Source organism: Haliotis cracherodii, unplaced genomic scaffold, assembly GCF_022045235.1.
Source record: "Haliotis cracherodii isolate W230 unplaced genomic scaffold, xgHalCrac1.p SCAF_8, whole genome shotgun sequence".
NCBI lineage: Eukaryota > Metazoa > Mollusca > Gastropoda > Lepetellida > Haliotidae > Haliotis > Haliotis cracherodii.
This window is the reverse complement of record NW_027266341.1, coordinates 52,939,399-52,960,798: the sequence shown is the minus strand read 5'-3', so window position 1 is coordinate 52,960,798 and position 21,400 is coordinate 52,939,399. Positions and strand designations below refer to the sequence as shown.

Sequence of the window (21,400 nt, the reverse complement as noted above, 5' to 3'; positions counted from 1 at the left end):
CAATGTCACTTATCTCAAGTACTTTCTGCGAATAGGAAGATACATTCTATTGAGGATTATGTTTAATGTTTGGAATAGGAAGGTGGTAGTATATTTGCTGGCTTATTCCATTTCTGTTCCCTCTTTTTTAGTTTGTGCATTCTACCAATGACAATATGCATTTACTTTACCCAATTTAATCTTTTCATTGGGGCCATGTTTTAGCGAACGCTTCAACAGCATCCATAATGATTTTAAAATTGTGATCCTTATTGAAGCAGGATGTTCTTGATATTTTGGGATATATTTGAATAAATGACGATATGGGGTGAAGGGAAATGGAGTGAGTGAGTGAGTATGTTTTACGCCGCTTTTAGCAATATTCCAGCGATATCACGGCGGGGGACACCAGAAATGGGCTTCACACATTGTACCCATGTCGGGAATCGAACCCGGGTCTTCGGCGTGATGAGCGAACGCTTTAACCACTAGGCTACTCGACACCGCAAATTGTTCCTCATGATATTAATCACTGGACTGTCTGCCCAGACTCATTATGTATAGACCACCGAAATACAATTGTAATCTTGTGTGCCGTTAAGCAACAAACAAATCAACAAATCTGTACAATTAAAATATGAAAGATATCTATAATGTTTGTGTTGCTTTTCACTGCAATGAAAAAATATAAATAATTCATTCTTACGTTACTGTATCTTACAATATGTAACTGTTTCGCTTTTAGTGTCGTTATTGTTTAGAAAGTTCAGTGTTTCCGCGAACACCTGGTATCATCACTATTTGATAGGGATTCATGAACACATGCTTATGATAAAGTCGGAATCGTAAAATGAACATCACCCATTTCAGATATTTTTTATGAATATGGAACATCCATTGAACCAGAGAAACATGTAGTAATATTCAGAAGCAGACCTCTTTCCAGTGTATGTGAAAAAGAAGATCGGTGTCACATTTTATTAGTTTCTGCTCACATAGAATAATCATTTTTTCTAAAATGAGTTTTTATTGATCCTCATAATCATGAAAAAACAAGGTCTAACGTCGCGTTGAAGATTAATGCACTCACATGGCGATGTGCATGTACATAGATCACATACAGCACTGAATCTACCTTTCACATAGATATATGCTCATTTGCCCTTACAAAATTTCTTTACACAGTAAACATTAAGTATTCATTGAGTACCGTACACCATTGCCGGTGAGCTATCAAACCTGCATACAGGCAATTTCAACATGTGCCTCGATATGGCACGTGCATATGTTTGCAAACATAATAACAGTATACGCTACAGAGTGTGGTCTCTGTTGTCAGTTGTCAGGTCCAGTTCAGTCTGTAGGACTGCGAGATATTAGATGGTCATGGATGTACTGCGGTGCTGTTTCTTGTTGGGCGTTTTCTGTATTAAGGGTAATTATATTCTAGTTCTGATCTCGTTGTGTTGTGTACACCGTTTGTGTATTGACCGAAAGGTCTCTGCTTTGTACTAATAATATAGGGTTCACAATGGTACTCTTTTTTAATGTTACCATAAGTTTTCACAGTGATACCCACACATTTTTCTAACGTTAGCATATGTTGTTTGTTTGTTGTTTAACGCCGCAATATCCAAGCCATATGGCTGGGGTCTGTAAATAATCGTGTCTGGACCAGACAATCAAGTGACTGGCATCATGATGATCGATCCACGCAATTGGGATACGATGATATGCATCAACCAAGTGAGAGAGCCCGACCACTCGATCCCGTGATAAAATCATATTTGCTTTTTACGGCAAGCATTGGTTGTTGAGGCCCTTTTCTTCCACGGATCTTCACGGGTCTTATCATATTTATTTTTCGTGAACATCTGGTAGCATCACTATTTTGATAGTGATTCATTAACATGATTCAGTAGTCGGAATCGTTCAATCGACTCTGCTTTTAGCAGAGATTTCGTATGAATAAGGAAAGGGTTTTATACGGGTTTTTTTATTATTGTTTGCGTAAATGTTTTTCATTTACATTTCCGGCCCAAAATTCCGAAAATAAAGTTTCCGTTTTGAAATTGTGGAAATAACTTCTGTCACAGTTGCTGATTGCTAGTAAACTATTTCAGTTTTAGGAAATGCATATGTGAATGATTCATTTAGGTGTTCTTTGATGTTAATTAAAGGGCAAAACGAATTTCACAATCATTAGAAATCTGCATCAAAAGCAGCGTCCCTTGTACGACTCCGAATAAGCATAAACATTTTTATGAATCACTATCAAAATAAGGACCATCCACGAGGAATTACGTATACTACGGAAGCGTAGTAGGGCCACGGTGAATTTTTTTGTCTAAGTATCTCCTACGTAGGACTTAGAATCTTCTACGTGGGACTTAGTATCTCCTACGTAGGACTTAGTATCTCCTACGTAGGACTTACGTAGGAGATACTAAGTCCTACGTAGGAAATAGTGATTCTAGGCCATACTAAGTCCTACATAAGAGATACTAAGTCCTATGTAGGAAATATTACGTCCTATGTAGGAGATATTAAGTTCTACGTAGGAGATAATAAGTCCTACGTAGGAAATACTTAGACAAAAACAAAATTCACCGTGGCCCTACTACGCTTCCGTACGTATACCATTATTTCATGAGAGGCACACAACCCGAATTTCCCTGCCGTATATTACCCATTAACATGAAATCGTTACGAAAATAAATGACGATCTTCAATTGTTTACGGCAATTCGTAAACAAGATTTCAAGTAGCTGAGCGCAACCATGGGCGGGTATCAGACAATCAACATGAAGCAACAAATAATAAATAACAATTACTAAGAATAATATCACCATGTCCTTGCGTTGCCCCGATACTAAGTGTAATAGTGGCCGCTACCACTCGAAAAGCATCATCAACTGCAAAATTATTTATTATTTAATATTTATTACTTCATGTAGCACTATTAATAGTATCTAAAGAATTTTCTGTAGTGTTACCATACTATGTTACCAAACACGTGTTTCTACATTAATCGTGTTACAATCAGAGTCCACTGAAGTAAAGAGGCAGATTGTACGGTTAGTTAGCCTATATACGGGAGACGGCTAATCAAAACGTAAGACTGTCTCTCAACAGAAACCTTTTTTCCTTCTGTCATCACGTCACCGGTGTTCCTGAATGTGGTCCCAAATAGTTCTGTCTGCCGGTGTACAAAACAACCTTACCCCTACGACTGTCATAAGTCTGTGGTAATGCATCGTGGGAGTTACGATCCCCTCATCGCTGAGACCACTCGTACAACGCTACCCTGGTATTACCAGCGGATGTGTCCCTGATATAGGGCATAACTGACGATGGTGTCACATATTTCTGGAGTTACCGGCGGGGTTGTGGCACTTGAAAATTGGATATAGCCCAAAAATTACAAACTTTATGAAAACGTCACTAGGCTGAAAACAGTCGCCGAAAGAATGCTGACTTTATATCCAAAACATAACTATGATACCCGTATCAAATACATCACATCGAAAACACATTTCTTGTTTGTTATATTACTAGCCACCGTCAAACATGGGTGAAAACATTCACTTGCCCGGCATTCTATTTCTGGAATTGACCTTTTTCGTTTGTCACCCGACCCGTGAAAATCCGGGTCCAGAATAGGTCTCCAGCAACCTATGCTTGCCGTAAGAGGCGACTATGTTTGTCGTAAAAGGCGACTAATGGGATCGAGTGGTCAGGCTTGCTGACTTGGCTGAAGCATGTCTTCATTTCCAGATTGCGTAGATCGATGCTCATGATGTCAATCACTGGATTGTCTGGTCTATGCTCTATTATTTACAGACCGCCGTCATATAGCTGAAATGTTGCCGAGTACGGCGTTAAACAACAAACAAGCAAAACAAACAAACGTTCGTCACACATTTCTGGTGCTACCTGTAGGACTAACACATACATATTATTTGAAACAAACTGTCTGTATATGTTTGTGGTGCATCTGACAGGACTGTCACTAACGGCTGCCTTCACCGGTATGTCTGTGATACATTTTGATTACCATCAGCATAGAAAGACCCGTGAAGATCCGGGATAGAATAGGTTTTCAGCAACCCATGCTCGCCGTAAAAAGCAACTATTCTTGTCGTATAAGGCGACTAACGGCATCGGATGGTCAGGCTCGCTGACTTTGTTGGTGCATGTCATCGATCCCACATTGCGAGGATCGTTGCTCATGATATCAATAACTGGATTGTCTGGCCGAGACTCGATTATTTACAGACCGCCTTCATATAGCCGGAATATTGCTGGGTGCGGCGTTAAACAACCAACCAACCAAACAACAGAGACGTCATACCACCAGAAAACTCATTACACGTATTGATACAATCGGCAGGGATGGTGCACAGCATCCCATCACATCAATTTCATCTCGTGTTGGTCCCTCTTACAACTAAAATACATATATATTTATGTATCACATATGCCTTGTAATTTACGTTTTGCCTAAGTTGCTGTTTGATTGCAGGTGTTTTCTGTGTGCAGTGCACAGCTTTTGAGAGCACCTTCAGCAGCAACATCGTCACCTTCACCTGCCCCGAGACATGCTGTACTTCCGCCTACAGCCGGAAGTGCTGTTCCATGTATGTACTATCTACCTTTTAATTGGCTCCTCGTTTCAATGCAACATACAGGGTATGTTTAAGGCTCCAGGATAAAAATGATACTTGAGAGACTCTTGATGCATTTTTTATTGAAAGCACAAGCGGGATTCCAATACTTATTTGTTTTCTCAACTGAAATCGACGACGGCAACTCAAGTCGGTGTGGTTGCCTTATCCTCTTAAGTGGTTACTATAACACAACTTGTTAAAAACATATCAAAGCTTCTCGGTTTGATCTCTTCTCCTACATTAAGCTGACAGACCTTGAGGAAGAGTGAGTGAGTGAGTGAGTGTTTAACGCCGCTTTTAACAGTATTCCAGTTATATCACGGCGTGTCAGCTTAATGTGGGAGGAAAGCCCGAAGTGATGCAGGTCTCAGACCTTTACCACTTCGGTGAAACCCAGGAGCACGGGTATGGTGCTGACAAACCTAGAAACATAATCGGGGCGAACCGGGATTCGAACCCACAATCATAGGTTTCTGGCGTCCCAAAGGGACGCAACTCTGCACAGCGAATCGCGTCGCCTTAGACGACTGGGCCACCCGTGCCCCCACCTTGAGGAAGAGAATGCTGATGGTCTTGTTGTACTTGTTGATCGATGATACTGCATCATCCCCACGTCTAAATGCCATTCAAAGACTTAACAGACCTTGATGTAAATCGGCGTGAAACCAACTTACCTACACGTCTTCTGTCCGCAGAGAACCCATACATGGCTGGCTTATAGCCATGGCCATCATCATCCCCTTGCTCGTCCTCTGCTCCTGCTGTGGCATCATCATCGCCGTCATCAAGTCGTGTACCAGGACAGGAAACAAAGGCAGAGTTATCGCCCCTCTGGCGCCTTACACCAGTAAGTATCTCCAAAGGATCTATCCTACATGGAATCTCTGATGGATCTATCCTGCGTGTTCCACACATTATCGTACATACACGGTTAGACTAGGCTTCTCTGAATGATCTATCCTGCATCATCCACACATTATCAGTTATCGACCCATCTTCCCGGGGCAAGGGTGTTTACTGACTGTAAAAGTCCAGTTTCCACCCTTGCCGGGATTTCTGGGCTCGATCGTAGCGCCACCAGTGGCTATTACGAGTTATGTCCCTTCTTTTTCCTTCCTATTGACCAATCAGATTCCACCTCTCATATCATTTGCATTTGCCTCAAACAAAATGGCGGCGCCCAGTCAAGACGATCTGATCGATAATCAACATCTATTTTGTAATAAAACTGAACTGACATCGCTAAAGTGTATCCACTCACATGAGCACCTTGATTAAAAACATGAAAAGATTTTGGAAAATATATGTCAACGCCTAGATGACGGTACACATGTTTTGCAAATCCTGCAATCGACCGAAATCTGCAAGACTGTTACGCGATTTTCATTGGACAATGAATAGACTCGTTAGTCCAGCCAAAACATAACTCCATAGTTGCAGCCTCGTTCGGGAAGGGTGGAAACTGGACTTTTATAGTCAGTTAACCCCCTTGAAGTCAGTTGACCCCCTTGCCTCGAGTAGATGTTATCGCTTAGTCTCGAGGAGTACATGGAGTGATGTACCCTGTGTAAGACTCTACGCACCCCGAGCCGGTAGGGTTCATAGGCTCGCACGCAGGGATTGCCTCACACCATGAACAAAGAGGGACAGATTGACAGCGACTTTATCCTTCCAGCACAACTTTCGCCCGTTTATCTCACATACATCATTATGGCTAGCGAACCGGACATCTTGACAGCTAACAGACGATGTAAACGCACCTAGAGTTATCGCCCTTGCATTACAATCGGATATGCTCGGTGAAGTTCGCCACACTGAATTTGATAGGTGTTCATTTTCGAGTGAGTGAGTGTGTATGCTTTTACGCCACTTTTAGCAATATTTCAGCAATATCACTGCGTGGGATACCAGAAATAGGCTTTACACATTGTACCCATGTCGGGAATCGAACCCGGGTCTTCGGCGTGATGAACGAACGCTTTAACCACTAGGCTACCCGACCGCCCCTCATTTTGCGAGATAATACATTGATTGTATACATATTGATAAGAAGTTCGGTATTTCTTCATGTCGATTTGGAGCGATGTATCTATCATCCTTTATATAACACACGGGGAATACAACTACAATCTCTGCATACTCTATTTTAGTCCAGCGGGTTTGTCAAAAATCGTATACACTGTCTTCAATGCACCATACTTTGCAACATATTACTTTCTGATATAACCTTTTAGGGGGGCCACAAAAAATCAATTATGGCCACCCCGGGAGGCCAAAAAAGATGTTATTATTGGTAAAAAAAAGGCTCATATACTCCCAAATTGTGTGAATAAAATAATTAAATTGAAATGTATTGATAACAGAGTTGTTCCCTTCTAAAATAGTTAATTAACGGGCATTTTCATATTGAGAATATTTCTTAATATATTTTTGCCAATGTTTGTTATATATATTTTGAAAATGCCTGTTATAGATGTTGTTTTACAGTGAAAATATATCCATAATTCTCTACAGCTCACCTGTCAAAATCGTGTGTCAATTCGCATTACATTTTAACGTTTTTAATAATTTACATTCAGAAATACTTTAGTAATGACCCACAATATTGAACCGTATAATAAATACACGTTTGGAGATCATTGCTCCATACATTCTTGTGTGGACAAAAATAATTTCACGGTAACACATTTTGTTGAAAATTAGTTTTTTCCCATTTGCCGTCACATGCATTATCATTAGACAAGTCCGAATATGTCTGTATTTGGTTGTTTTTTATACTCATATATTTCAAAATGCCCCAATAGCATGTCAATCAAGAGCATTTTGTAAAGAACTATATATTTTGAGAAGGCTTGTTTTTCAACTGGCCATCTTGAAAATACCCAAAATGACTGACCTCCATATACTCGGTATATTACAGACAGTCGGTGAAGCAATGTCTACTACCATGCCAAGTTTCATTTTAACACAAAAACAAACTAAGTCTATTGGTTTATGCATTTGATAAGGCTTGTTTTAACTTCTGTTGGTGGACATCTTGGAAAAGAATGGATAGGCACTATGTCCATGTACATAAGGAATCGTGCTTTCAACGTAAAGTGCACAATCCACCCAATTATCTCCACTTAACGGCTGGAGTGAGTGAGTGAGTTTTTACGCCGCTTTTAGCAATATTCCAGCAATATCACGGCGGGCGACACCAGAAAAGGGCTTCGCACATTGTACCCATGTCGGGAATAGAACCCGGGTCTTTGGCGTGACGAGCTTTAACGACTAGGCTACCCGACCGCCCCTTAACGGCTGGACTATTCCTCATGCTTCATACATACCCACGTATGATCTAATTGTCCCATCTATGTTTCAGTGCCCGCGCCGCCAGCATATTCCACTTACAATGCCACACCTCCACCGTACACCGCCTCTCCCGTCTCAGCTAATGCCACAGGACAAACTACAGGTACCATGTTGCCTATGCAAACATCAGAACATCGGACGATGAATACTCAAGGAGTCTATATTTCTTCTAACACAACCCAGTTACCCCCAGCCGTAGCGTTTCCCCCTGTGGGACCAACATCTGGTGTTCCTCCAGCATCAACAACCGCTACATCACATCCACCCCCGTTCTCCATGACTGAAACGTCTCCTGTTGATCAGCCAACATCTGGTGTTCCTCCAGCATCAACAACCGCGACATCACAACCACTCCCGTTCTCCACGACTGAAACGTCTCCTGCTGTTGGGCCAACATCTGGTGTTCCTCCAGCATCAACAACCGCCACATCACATCCACCCCCGTTCTCCATGACTGAAACGTCTCCTGTTGATCAGCCAACATCTGGTGTTCCTCCAGCATCAACAATCGCCACATCACATCAACTCCCGTTCTCCATGACGGAAAATGTTCCATCGGGAAGTGTTCCACCCGCAGGCACGGCCACTACCTGACGTCTTGTTCGACCAAATCTTTGGAAACTCAATCTAGAGACGCCTAAGTACATCAGCATCAGTACATCAATCGCATTTTGTTGAAGACAACATTATCAGATAAGCCATACAATTAAAAACAAACTGACCATTTTAATTCTTGTTTAATTTAAAGTCATACTACAATGAAGATATTGAAGTTATATGCAGCAAGGAGAAGACTTCACTGCCTAAAAGCGCAACTGAAGAATCAGAACTAAACCTGGATTATTACGACTTTTAATGTAATATGTTTAGTAACGCTGGCTGTTCAGAATTAGATTATAGCGTGTCGTGCCAGTTCACGGTGGGTAGCCAAGGCTTGTCGTAACCGTCGACTAAAATGAGGGTGGTCAGGCTGTCTAGTCTATAAAAATAAATTTTAACAGAAAAAAGGGTGTTCAGTTATTGTTATAAAATATAATAAAAAGGAGCCCAGAGACTCTCTTCCTGATACTGCAGTGATTTAGACTTTATAGACATTATAGACTTGCCTGGACTGTATTGGCTATATTTGTTTCAGGGTCTGTATGACAGACTAGCTGTGTGGTTGTGTGATATTATACTTCGAGACCAGTGGGCATTACGATAAAGTGAATGAGTGAGTGAGTTGGGTTTAACGCCGCTTTTAACAGTATTCCATTTATATCACGGCGTGTCAGCTTAATGTGGGAGGAAAGCCCGAGGTGATGCAAGTCTCAGATGTTTACACTTCGGTGAAACCCACGAGCACGGGTATGGTGCTGACAAACCTAGAAACATAATTGTGGAGAACCGGGATTCGAACCCACAATCACAGGTTTCTGGCGTGCCCAAGGGACAGCGAATCGCGGCACCTTAGACGACTGGGCCATCCGTGCCCCCTACGATAAAGCATATTGGTCTCCATCAATCTATGCTTGTGGTGTAATGGATCGGGTGGTCAGACTCGGTGACTTAGTTATTGCATGTATTCACATATCAATTGCGTGGATCGATGCTCACTTGATTTTCTGGTGCAGATCGATTATTTACAGACCGCTGAGTACACGTCAAACAAACAAAGAAACGGAGAAGGCGCGATTCCTACTCATACTGGTTTGACTTGTTCTGACTAGGTTATTTTCAGACCACAGTTATAGAGCTTAGCTATATTTGGCAGCGGCGTTTAACGATATTCATTCGCTCATCCAGCTCTGATCATGGTGGCGACAGGGAAGTGGCGAGAGGCAACAATTTGTGCACTATCATGTATCAGCGTGGACAGCTACACATACCGGAACGATACATACGAAAACACGATAGTCACAGTAGTGATATATGCCTGTCCAAAGCACTGGCTACTAGGGGATATTGAAAATAGCGGGGTGTGAGGCTGGATTTTATATGGAGACTAGATATTTAATTCAGCTACAGCTAGGGGCGGTCGGGTAGCCTAGTGGTTAAAGCGTTCGCTTGTCACGCCGAAGACCCGGGTTCGATTCCCGACATGGGTACATTGTGTGAAGCCCATTTAAGGTGTCCCCCGCCGTGATATTGCTGGAATATTGCTAAAAGCCTGCGTAAAACCATACTCACTCACTCACTCACTCACTCAGCTACAGCTGCAAAGACATATTTTTAATAAAACCTTAAGCCTCAATATTTAAATTTTTTTTAAAAAACCCATCTTGCAACGATATTTTTTTGTGGCTGTCAATTTATGTTTCTTTTAACAATCTGAAGCATAAATATTTTTCAAGCTTATTCTGTGACAATTAATTTCTTTCGTTAAATTCCAGGACCTCCCCCCCCCCCCCCCCCCCCCCCAACACACACACACCCACCCGCTCCCACCCCACCTAGAATAGCAAATGGTCGGTCCCTATAAAACCCAATTCACTTTACTTTCCTTCAGAAACAAATAGGATCACTTCTGCAAAGCCTAGTGGTTAAAGCGTTCGCTCGTCACGCCGAAGTCCCGGGTTCGGCTGCAATGTGTGAAGCCCTTTTCTGGTGCCCCCCGCCGTGATATTGCTGGAATATTGCTAAAAGCGGCGTAAAACCATAATCACTCACTCACTCTGCATACCATGCATTTAATGGCTTGAATGAAAATCAGCCGATTGTAGTTAACAATAAACACATATAAATGAAATCACCAAAGGCAACACACGTAATTGGCCCAATTTGGTTATCAAGCGTTTGGCATGTATAATGATTAATAGTAATGTAGTGCAGTTGATATTCTATCGTTAAGCACATGAATAACCTGCTGTATGCGGGTAGCGTAACATGACTCCTGTAAATAACCTGCTAACTACAGGTAGTGTAACTATACAGCTTGTGGGAGCCTAGCGATCAATATGGTTGCCATCACAAAGGGATCAAAATGCATAGAATTAAACATGGCGCGGCACACTAAGATGTGGGTGGTTGTACCTACGTTTCTACTTTTCCTTTTTGAAGGTAAGCTTCTGATGTAGTTATCTGTGCTTATGTCATGCTTCATCAGACAGTTTATGTTTGGGAAGGATGAGGAACACTTTTCGCACGAAAACCTCAGACATGCTTTACTTATGCTTCATATAGCATACCGTGTGTATGGATAGCCTTGTCGTTTGTTGGGTAGCACTGTGTTATGCTTCGTATGATATAAAGTTGTTATAAATAATCGCTTTGCTGGGACTTTGTTTTAATGGGTGCGACATGAACGTCCAACGTTTCTCAGTTCTCACATGATTCAAGGGGAGATTGTTTTGGGGCGATTGCTTAGATTCCTTGATTTTGAAATTTTCTGCAGCAGAACATTCTCAAATTGCATAACAATGTATATATTACATTTTTTGTTTGTTTGGCGGTATGTAAATAATCGAGTCTGAACCAGACAAGCCAGTGATTGACATCATGAGCATCGATCCACGCAATCTGGATACGATGACATGCATCAACCAAGTCAGTGAGCCTGAACACCCGATCCCGTTAGTCGCCTCTTACTACAAGCATAGTCGCCTTTTGCGGCAAGCATGGGTTGCTTAAGACCTATTCTACCCCGGATCTTCACGGGTCCGAAGCACACGTACATGGGTGACTTATATAGAATGATATCACCACATATGTGTTTTCTATTCACAACACATATTTGTACGTTACTTTGGCACACTCATCACACATATTGTGCACGTCTGAACAAATGACTACCCGGGCACCTTTGGTCTCACCAAAGTGTTGGACGCCTTTAATTATCCTCCTTCACTTCGATCTTTCGCCCACTCAATTCAACATTGAAGCCAGAGTAGCGTTGATCCTATGGCCGCGCTCAGTCCCTTGTTCCACCACGGCTTCCCGTGGCGTGGCGTGGCGTGGCGTGGCGTGGCGTGGCGTGGCGTGGCGTGGCGTGGCGGTGCGGTGCGGTGCGGTGCGGTGCGGTGCGGTGCGGTGCGGTGCGGTGCGGTGCGGTGCGGCGCGACGAGACGAGACGAGACGAGACGAAACTTGACGTGACGAGAAAAACGTGTGGTTCTGATCGTTGGCGTGGCGTGGCGTGTCGTGGCGTGTCGTGGCGTGGCCGTACATACATGTACATATCGATACAGATGGAGACGGGGTTTAAAGCATCTATAAATACACAAGCCTTCGGGAAAATAACAATTCTAACAATAACGCAAATAGTTTTAACATTGCGACTCAAAAGGCTTCCTCCTAAAAAAGGGTATAGTATGGCAGCAAACAGACGTCATGGCTATAACTGACCTCTGTACAGTATCCCTGAACATCCAGTTTCACCCGTTAGCAGCAACCTGTTTCAGCGCATAACGCATACATGAATTACATAAGGAATATTACATTTCAGTTCCTCGTTTAAAGGCAGTAATGATAACACACTAACAATACAGAGTACAATATGAAATAGGATACAGCCATACAAATATGCGAACAACAATAGGTGTTCACATGGCTAGCTATTGTGCAGGTGAGGTCATTCCATTTCAAGTTAACTTGGAGCTGACATTTCATTGTTTGGAGGTAGGTTTGTGTGGAATTTTTTAATGAACCACCAAATTAGGGCAATATGTTTGTGTATTTCCAGTTACATATTACTTACAATATACTTATAGACACGTGACAAAGACTCATAATACATATATAGAACGCATATAACGTTTTTTGATATGCTTGTTTCATTTATAACTCTCTTTGATGACGATCGGTATGAAAAATAGAATACCGTAAGCAACGCGACGGAAAGTTCAGTTTATCATAATAAGACCCTTGAAGATCCGGGGTAGAAAAGGTCTTCAGCAACCCATGCTTGCCGTAAAAGGCGACTATGCTTGTCGTAAGAGGCGACTAACGGGATCGGGTGGTCAGGCTCGCTGACTTAGTTTAGACATGCTATTGTCTGGTCCAGACTCGATTATTTACAGACCGCCGTCATATAGCTGGAATATTGCTGAATGTGGCATTACACAACAAACAAACAAACGATTCTCTGAAATCAACCGATCTATAGGCTATCACTGAAATGTAGTTTTCGATTATTCCCACTGGCTTGCCAAACAGTATATTTAACATATCAAGGAAAAGGGTATCTATTTCAATTTGTGTATGACGGCTCAAAAAATAAATAGGACATGTCACTGAACGATTTAATGAATATAATGACCTATTCGGATCTCTTACTATGACCATCGTCCATATACAGCTGTGGAATAAAAACAAAAAACAAACACTTTCTCTAATCATTAGAAATAAGAGTTCATTGTATGAATGCGACTATATTAAGGATGTGTTTATTAATTACTATCAACTAGTGATGAAACCAGGTGTTCGTGAAAAGGTGATACTGACATAAACACACGCAAAGGCAAGTAAATTGTTCACAAACAAACAATATCATGATAGTGATCCTCTATTTCCCTTCAAAGCCATACCTTCAGATTAAAGAAACTGTTATACTGTACGGTTTTACGCCGCTTTTAACAATATTCAAGCAATATCACTTGAGTATTTTATTTATTAAGTCCCGGAAATCACAAATGGGACCTTATCTAGTCTATGAACAAGTGGGTGACAAGATAGTGACCTCAAAGAAGAGAACTCTTCCTCCGGTAACTCCATCATGTGTCACTGTGAAATGTCTTGTGAAATTTCACAGGTCATCTATCAAAATAGACGTCCGATATCAAACTACAAAGCAGACCACTGGCAAATGCTCTGATGGCTCTAGATGTTTCATGAAACTAATTATTTGCCGAAACATAACCACGTAAGATCAGCCACCCAGGGATATAGGTCCATGGCTAAATACACTTAAGATAGCATAACATAGCCATTGATAGAAAATAACACGAGCACAGAGTGTGGTTTCCAAGAGTAAGAGTAAGAGTAATAGTTTCAACCAGTGAATAAGTTATATTTTTTAACCTAACGATTCTGAAGTAGAGTCAAGTCCTGTTAATCCGACATCGATGGTTGCATATGATTATGTCGGATTAACGAGTATGTCGGATAAACGAAATTTAGTAGTATCAACACGATAGATAAGGATTCAAACACGTAATAAAAAATAAAAAATAAAAATTCATATTTTTATGTTACATTGTTGGCGGAATAGGTTTTCTAATTATGCAACCTCTAAAGTTTAACACAAAACAACTGTTACGGACTGTATGACTTATTCAAAATACTTTAAAAAGCATAGTCTGAAATGGAAGTCGCAACTTTGAAACTGGTACCCAAAGCTTATAATTAAAAAAGCTGCTTTCTAAGTGGCTAACGTCGACATCCTGTTGGCCATGTATGTTAATCCTGTTGATACATATATTAGGCTCTAGCTATGATCTCAGAGACAAATTAAGCTATACCGGTTACAATATTAATTTAACATTATTTACAAATCCAAATCCCACTTATGAGGCAACAACTTCAGCGTGGAAACCTAATTCACTTTACCATGTCAAGCATAACGATTGGGTCCCTTTTGTCCGCCCGATCTGCATGATTCAAGAAAGGAGCAAATGTTTAAGATTTTGTTGTGATAATAATAAGCAAGGTTGTATATAGAATATGTTCTTTTCAATACTTTTGGAAATCACAAAATATAGAACGTAAGCTAAAATGTATCAAACAGGCATGCTATTGAGGTTCCCGAGGCACATTTTCTGAAATATGAACTCAAAATGTTTAAAGTTGAGTTTTCTGGGAGCATAGGTAAAAGATAGTTGAGACACTAAAAACAGTTTGTGCCACGGTCTATGTCATAGTTACCTATTCTGGCGACGGTGAAAGAGAAATAAATGTTTTTCACTTATTTTAGCTATTCACTGTACTGATCAGGAGTCAAATTATATTAAGTTAACCAATTGACAGTAATAATAAATAACATACCCGTTGCTGCTACTGAGGTGAACTCATCTGTCCATGCGTATTGGCTGTTTCAGGGACCCATGGATCATACTGTAGATACAAGATCAGCTTTTCCACAAGTCGGTGGATATCATACTATTGCTCCACATCATGCTGCGGGTCCATTTACAGGAGAGAGTGTTGTTCCAGGTAGGGTATGACGTTCTGTGCCCAGCTGTGGGTCCATTTACAGGAGAGAGTGTTGTTCCAGGTAGCGTATGACGTTATATGTCCTGCTGTGGGTCCATTTACAGCAGAGAGAGTGTTGTTTAAGCTGGCGTATGACGTTCTATGTCCAGCTATGGGTACATTTACAGCAGAGAGTGTTGTTCCAGGTAACGTATGACGTTCTGTGTCCAGCTGTGGGTCCATTTACAAGAGAGAATGTTGTACTGGGTATTGTATGACGTTCTATGTCCTGCTGTGGGTCCATTTACAGCAGGGAGTGTTGTTTAAGCTGGCGTATGACGTTCTATGTCCAGCTATGGGTCCATTTACAGGAGAGAGAGTTGTTCCAGGTAGCGTATGACGTTATATGTCCTGCTGTGGGTACATTTACAGCAGAGAGTGTTGTTTAAGCTAGTGTATGACGTTCTATGTCGAGCTATGGGTACATTTACAGCAGAGAGTGTTGTTCCAGGTAACGTTTGACGTTCTGTGTCCTGCTGTGGGTCCATTTACAGCAGAGAGTGTTGTTCCAGGTAACGTATGACGTTCTGTGTCCAGCTGTGGGTTATTTACAAGAGAGAATGTTGTACTGGGTATTGTATGACGTTCTATGTCCAGCTATGGGTCCATTTACAGCAGAGAGTGTTGTTCCAGGTAACGTTTGATGTTCTTTGTCCAGCTGTGGGTCCAATTAGAGCTGAGAGTGTAGTTCCAGGTAACGTTTGACGTTCTGTGTCCAGCTGTGGGTCCAATTAGAGCTGACAGTGTAGTTCCAGGTAACGTTTGACGTTCTGTGTCCTGCTGTGGGTCCAATTAGAGCTGACAGTGTAGTTCCAGGTAACGTTTGACGTTCTGTGTCCTGCTGTGGGTCTATTTACAGCAGAGAGTGTTGTTCCAGGTAATGTTTGACGTTTTACTGTATGTCTTGCTTCGTGTCCATTTACAGCATAGGTTGCTGTTCCAGGTATTGAATGACGTTCTGTGTCCTGCTGTGGGTTCATTTACTTCAGTGTTGCTCCAGTTAACGTATGACGTTTTATCCAGGAGTGGGCCCATTAATTGCATTGTTGCTCCAGTTAAGGTATTGCGTTCTCTCCTGTTGTGGATCAGCCTGCCACAGAGAGTGTTGCTCCTGGTTACGTATTGCGTTCTCTCCTGTTGTGGATCAGCCTGCCACAGAGAGTGTTGCTCCAGGTAACGTATTGCGTTCTCTCCTGTTGTGGATCAGCCTGCCACAGAGAGTGTTGCTCCAGGTTACGTATTGCGTTCTCTCCTGTTGTGGATCAGCCTGCCACAGAGAGTGTTGCTCCAGGTTACGTATTGCGTTCTCTCCTGTTGTGGATCAACCTGTCACAGAGAGTGTTGCTCCAGGTTACGTATGATGAACTATATTCTGCAACATGTAGCACAGTATATGTCTACCGGCAATAAAGTTTGTTTATAAGACAATAATTACCATTTTTTATCAGTCTAAATTACTGAATGGCATTATCTCTTGTTATTCCTCAGCCCCATCATCTCACCCTATACAGTTGGGTCGCTTGCGACGAGCTACTTCATTGCCATAGTGGTAGTCAGCGTCCTCATCGTCGTCGGTTTCATTGCTACCCTTGTCTGTATAATCTTAAAGAAGAAAGGTGAACCAGGGCGCGTCATACGTCCTCACCCACAGACAACTGTAGTCGCCCATACAAGCGGTAGGCATAAGCAATGACACTGTCTGAAGTTAAACGCCAGGAATGTATACCTTTCATGTGTAATCATTCAATAAATATGCACTCTCTAATTTACTTCTCATCAGCTGAGGGGCACGGGTGGCCCAGTCGTCTAAGGCGCAGCAATTCGCTGTGCAAAGTTGCGTCCCATGGGCAACCTGTGATTTCGGTTCGAATCCCGGTTCGCCTCGATTATGTTTCTTGGACTGTCAGCACCATACCCGTGCTCGTGGGTTTCACGAAAGTGGTAAACGTCACTTCTGGCTTTTCTCTCACATTAAACTGATACGCCGTGATATAACTGGAATACTGTTCAAAGCGGTGTTAAACCTAACTCACTCAATCGATCACCCTCCTCAACTGTCAGGTTTAATACACACACTGATAAGGAAGCAAACTGAATAGTTGTTTTTAACAAACGTAATTTACGGTTTCGTATGTTTGCCAAGAATAGTGCGATATTACTGGTATTTGTCATCCGACACAGGTGCGCCACCTCCGTACCCCCTGGCCCAGGGGCCTCATCCTGCCTACACATCCCTTGCGTATCCACCTGCGGCACCATCAGCCTTCTTATCCACACCAGTTCAACCTGGAGCACCACCAGCTTATCACCCCCAACCAGGACCTCCTGCTTATCCACCTCCCCCAGAGTCTCAAGGACCACCCCCTGGTTATCAACCTCCTCCAGGACAAGGACCACCACCTGACTACCAACCTCCATCCAGACAGGGACCACCACTGTTCTGCCAACCGCCACCTGGAACTTAAACAACCCTTGGGACAGTACGGCTCCTGTTTAACCTTATCCTCCAGACATAGAGTCCACCTTAACATATAACGCATATTTTTCTTATGAGAGCATTATTTTTTGCTCTTTACACAACCCCATCTCATGCCCATCTGAAACATGTACACCCACCTCACTCATGAAAATCCATCTCAACTACGTACGCCAATCTAAAGAATGTACATGCATATGTTTCATGTACAATAATCTGAACCATTTACACCCATCTGAACTAAGTACACCCATCTCAACCATTTACACCCATCTGAACTAAGTACACCCATCTGAACCATTTACACCCATCTGAACCAAATACACCCATCTGAACCAAGTACACCCATCTGAACTAAGTACACCCATCTGAACCATTTACACCCATCTGAACCTAGTACACCCATCTGAACCATTTAAACCCATCTGAACCATGTACACCCATCTGAACCATGTACACCCATCTGAACCATGTACACCAATCTGAACCAAGTACACCCATCTTAACCATGTACACCCTACTGAACCATGTACACCCATCTGAACCATTTACACACATCTGAACTAAGTACACCCATCTGAACCATTTAAACCCATCTGAACCAAGTACACCCATCTGAACCATTTAAATCCACCTGAATCAAGTACACCCATCTGAACCAGTACACCCATCTGAACCATGTACACCCATCTGAACCATGTATACCCATCTGAATCAAGTACACTCATCTGAACCATGTACACCCATCTGAACCATGTACACCCATCTTAACCATGTACACCCATCTGAACCATGTATACCCATCTGAACCATTTGAACCCATCTGAACCATGTACACCCATCTTAACCATGTACACTCATCTGAATCAAGTACACCCATCTGAACCATGTACACCCATCTGAACCATGTATACCCATCTGAATCAAGTACACCCATCTGAACCATGTACACCCATCTTAACCATGTACACCCATCTTAACCATGTACACCCATCTGAACCATTTGAACCCATCTGAACCATGTACACCCATCTTAACCATGTACACTCATCTGAATCAAGTACACCCATCTGAACCAGTACACCCATCTGAACCATGTACACCCATCTGAACCATGTATACCCATCTGAATCAAGTACACCCATCTGAACCATGTACACCCATCTGAACCATGTACACCCATCTGAACCATTTACACTCATCTGAATCAAGTACACCCATCTGAATCAAGTACACCCATCTGGACCATGTACACCCATCTGAACCAGTACACCCATCTGAACCATGTACATCCATCTGAACCATGTATACCCATCTGAACCATGTACACCCATCTGAACCATGAATACCCATCTGAACCATGTATACCCATCTGAATCAAGTACACCCATCTGAACCAAAATATATAAATGAAACTATATCTTACTCAACAGAGTCGTTTGAAGCAGTCGATAGTTGTTGTAGCATTACTAAACTGTTTCCAAGAATATGCTTCAGAACGTGGACATACTGGATAAAGCTAATGCATTCATATACTGTTGGATAACCTTTCAACTCATATAAATTATAAATAATGCAGTTTAATTTTAAAATATATGTTTTTTCTGCGCGTATTGTATTAGTGTCTATGTTTCCGATACAATAAAAATGTCTTCCAAAAATATGCAGTGTTATTTGTTGGAAATGAGGACGACAATATCGGTGACAATAACACTTTGATATACGACAGAAATTTGATGCCAAGTATGGCTGTTATATATAGATAAACACCAGTGGTACTAGTGATGTTATGTAAGTAAAAGATACAAAACTCTTTCAGTATTCATAATACAACTGTGCTAAAAGGTATTTTACGATTCCGAAAATTTCCCGAGCGGGGGTTTATGAATCACTATTAAATACCAGGTGCTCTTGAATAGACGAGCGTATACGCCCCGCCCGTGGCACTCGTCACAAAACGAAGTCAATAGTTCACTTGAAATAAATGTACGGAAGACTGGACCAGATAATCCAGTGGTCGATATGATGAGCAACGATCCACGCCGTCGGGGTTCGACGACAGACAATCAAGTAATCACCGAGGCTGATCAGACGATTCTTTCGGTCGCCTCTACCTACCGCAATAGGTTGCTTGGGAGCACTTCTAACCTAGAATCCCAACCGGCACATATATACTGCATATATAAGCAATCATGTGTTTATAGTTTTAGAATGACAATCTTCTCAATAACTGTTCAATAACTCTTGTGATTAATGCATGCCTTTTATATACATATTATGATCAATAGACTATGTTAACATTATGTTAACTACAAGACGTGCTTATATTTGCTGTAAGCATATTTCGGTATAGAAGTTTTGTTGCAAGGTAGGTAAATGTAGGTATCCCACAAACTATTTATCAATAACATCCCCCTACCCAAATGCCTTTTTTAAATTTTAAAATATTTAAAAGTAACCAATTACAATTAAATAAACAAATGCGGAAAGGACAATACACGTAAACAATCAGCTCAATCTGTTAGAACAAGAACAGTAACATACATATACGAAAGAAAACAATATACAATATATAAGCAATAATATGAAAACAGGAACTGACACCTCCCCCCCCCCCCCTCTACTAAGCCACCCCCCTAAAACCAACAAACCATTTTATAAAATACCGATAAATAGCCATCGAGAACACAATGCAGTTTTCTAAAGAGGCGTTGATTCCAACGAGCAAATATTCAATTTGATGTGGCCTAACATGACTTATGATTGCGGCAATGGCCACCGAGCCGTCTCTAAAAGTAGTCAATACGTCGTAGCTGTGTACAATAACCAGGTAGGATTATATTACAACCTGACACAGGGTATAAATACCAAATGGTTTATCAATATGTGACGCTTCAGTATTCAGCAATACAGCAAACCCCCGCTAATTCCGGATGGTACTGTTCTCCTGAGTGGATCAAGTTTCCGGATACGGAGACACGGATACTGTACACAAACATTCCGAACAATAAATATCCGGTTCACGAGATTTACGAACTAACGTTGTCCGGCTTAACGAGGGTTCACTTTATGTATATCACAATACATGGTACTTCTTATTAAAAAGACCGCCTCCATGGTCTAGTGGTAGAGCGTCCGCCCGGAGCGTGAGCGGTACGGGATTCGATCCCCTTTCGCGTCACACCAAAAGACGTAAAAAGATGGTACTTGTTGTTACCCTGTCTGGCGCTTGGCATTAAGGGGCTAAAACAAGGACTGGTCGTCTCGGAGTCGGTATACTGTGTCTGAGTAGGGTGGGGCGGTCGGGTATCCTAGTGGTTAAAGCGTTCGCTCGTCACGCCGAAGACCCGGGTTCTATTCCCGACATGGGTACAATGTGTGAAGCCCATTTCTGGTGTTCCCCGCCGTGATATTGCTGGAATATTACTAAAAGCGGCGTAAAACCATACTCACTCACTCACTGAGTGGGGTATCCATGTTAAACTACAGCATTGTATCTCAGTGGGCGAGCACTATAAAATCGGCTTTAGTCCTTACTAGTTCAAGCACACACACACACGTGCATGCACGTCGCTATATAAGTGCAATAATCTTGAACGCGACGTTAAACCCCATTTCACCACACCTCTTATTAAATAGTATTCAATTATTAATATAATTAACTTTTAATGAGATAAACATGTATTCATAAAAGCAATTGGCATGGTTTCCCGTCTGTAATTTCAACGTATGGGCAACCTACATCTGCAATAGC

The 21,400-nt window shown here is 41.9% G+C and overlaps 2 protein-coding genes across 2 annotated transcripts; both read left to right on the top strand.

The window, feature by feature from the left end:
* Positions 1 to 1,359: 1,359 nt before the first annotated feature.
* LOC139449710 (uncharacterized) lies at positions 1,360 to 8,597 on the top strand. The gene is made up of 6 exons (XM_071231222.1): positions 1,360 to 1,414; positions 4,505 to 4,619; positions 5,345 to 5,496; positions 8,014 to 8,065; positions 8,147 to 8,269; positions 8,357 to 8,597. The coding sequence occupies exons 1-6, from the start codon at positions 1,360 to 1,362 to the stop codon at positions 8,595 to 8,597; spliced, it is 738 nt and encodes a 245-aa protein (XP_071087323.1).
* A 2,342-nt stretch (positions 8,598 to 10,939) lies between these two features.
* On the top strand, positions 10,940 to 17,756 carry LOC139450664 (protein shisa-4-like). The gene is made up of 4 exons (XM_071232461.1): positions 10,940 to 11,042; positions 15,017 to 15,131; positions 16,659 to 16,846; positions 17,352 to 17,756. Exons 1-4 carry the CDS (start codon positions 10,940 to 10,942, stop codon positions 17,633 to 17,635), a joined length of 690 nt encoding a protein of 229 aa, XP_071088562.1. The 3' UTR covers positions 17,636 to 17,756.
* Positions 17,757 to 21,400: the final 3,644 nt, after the last annotated feature.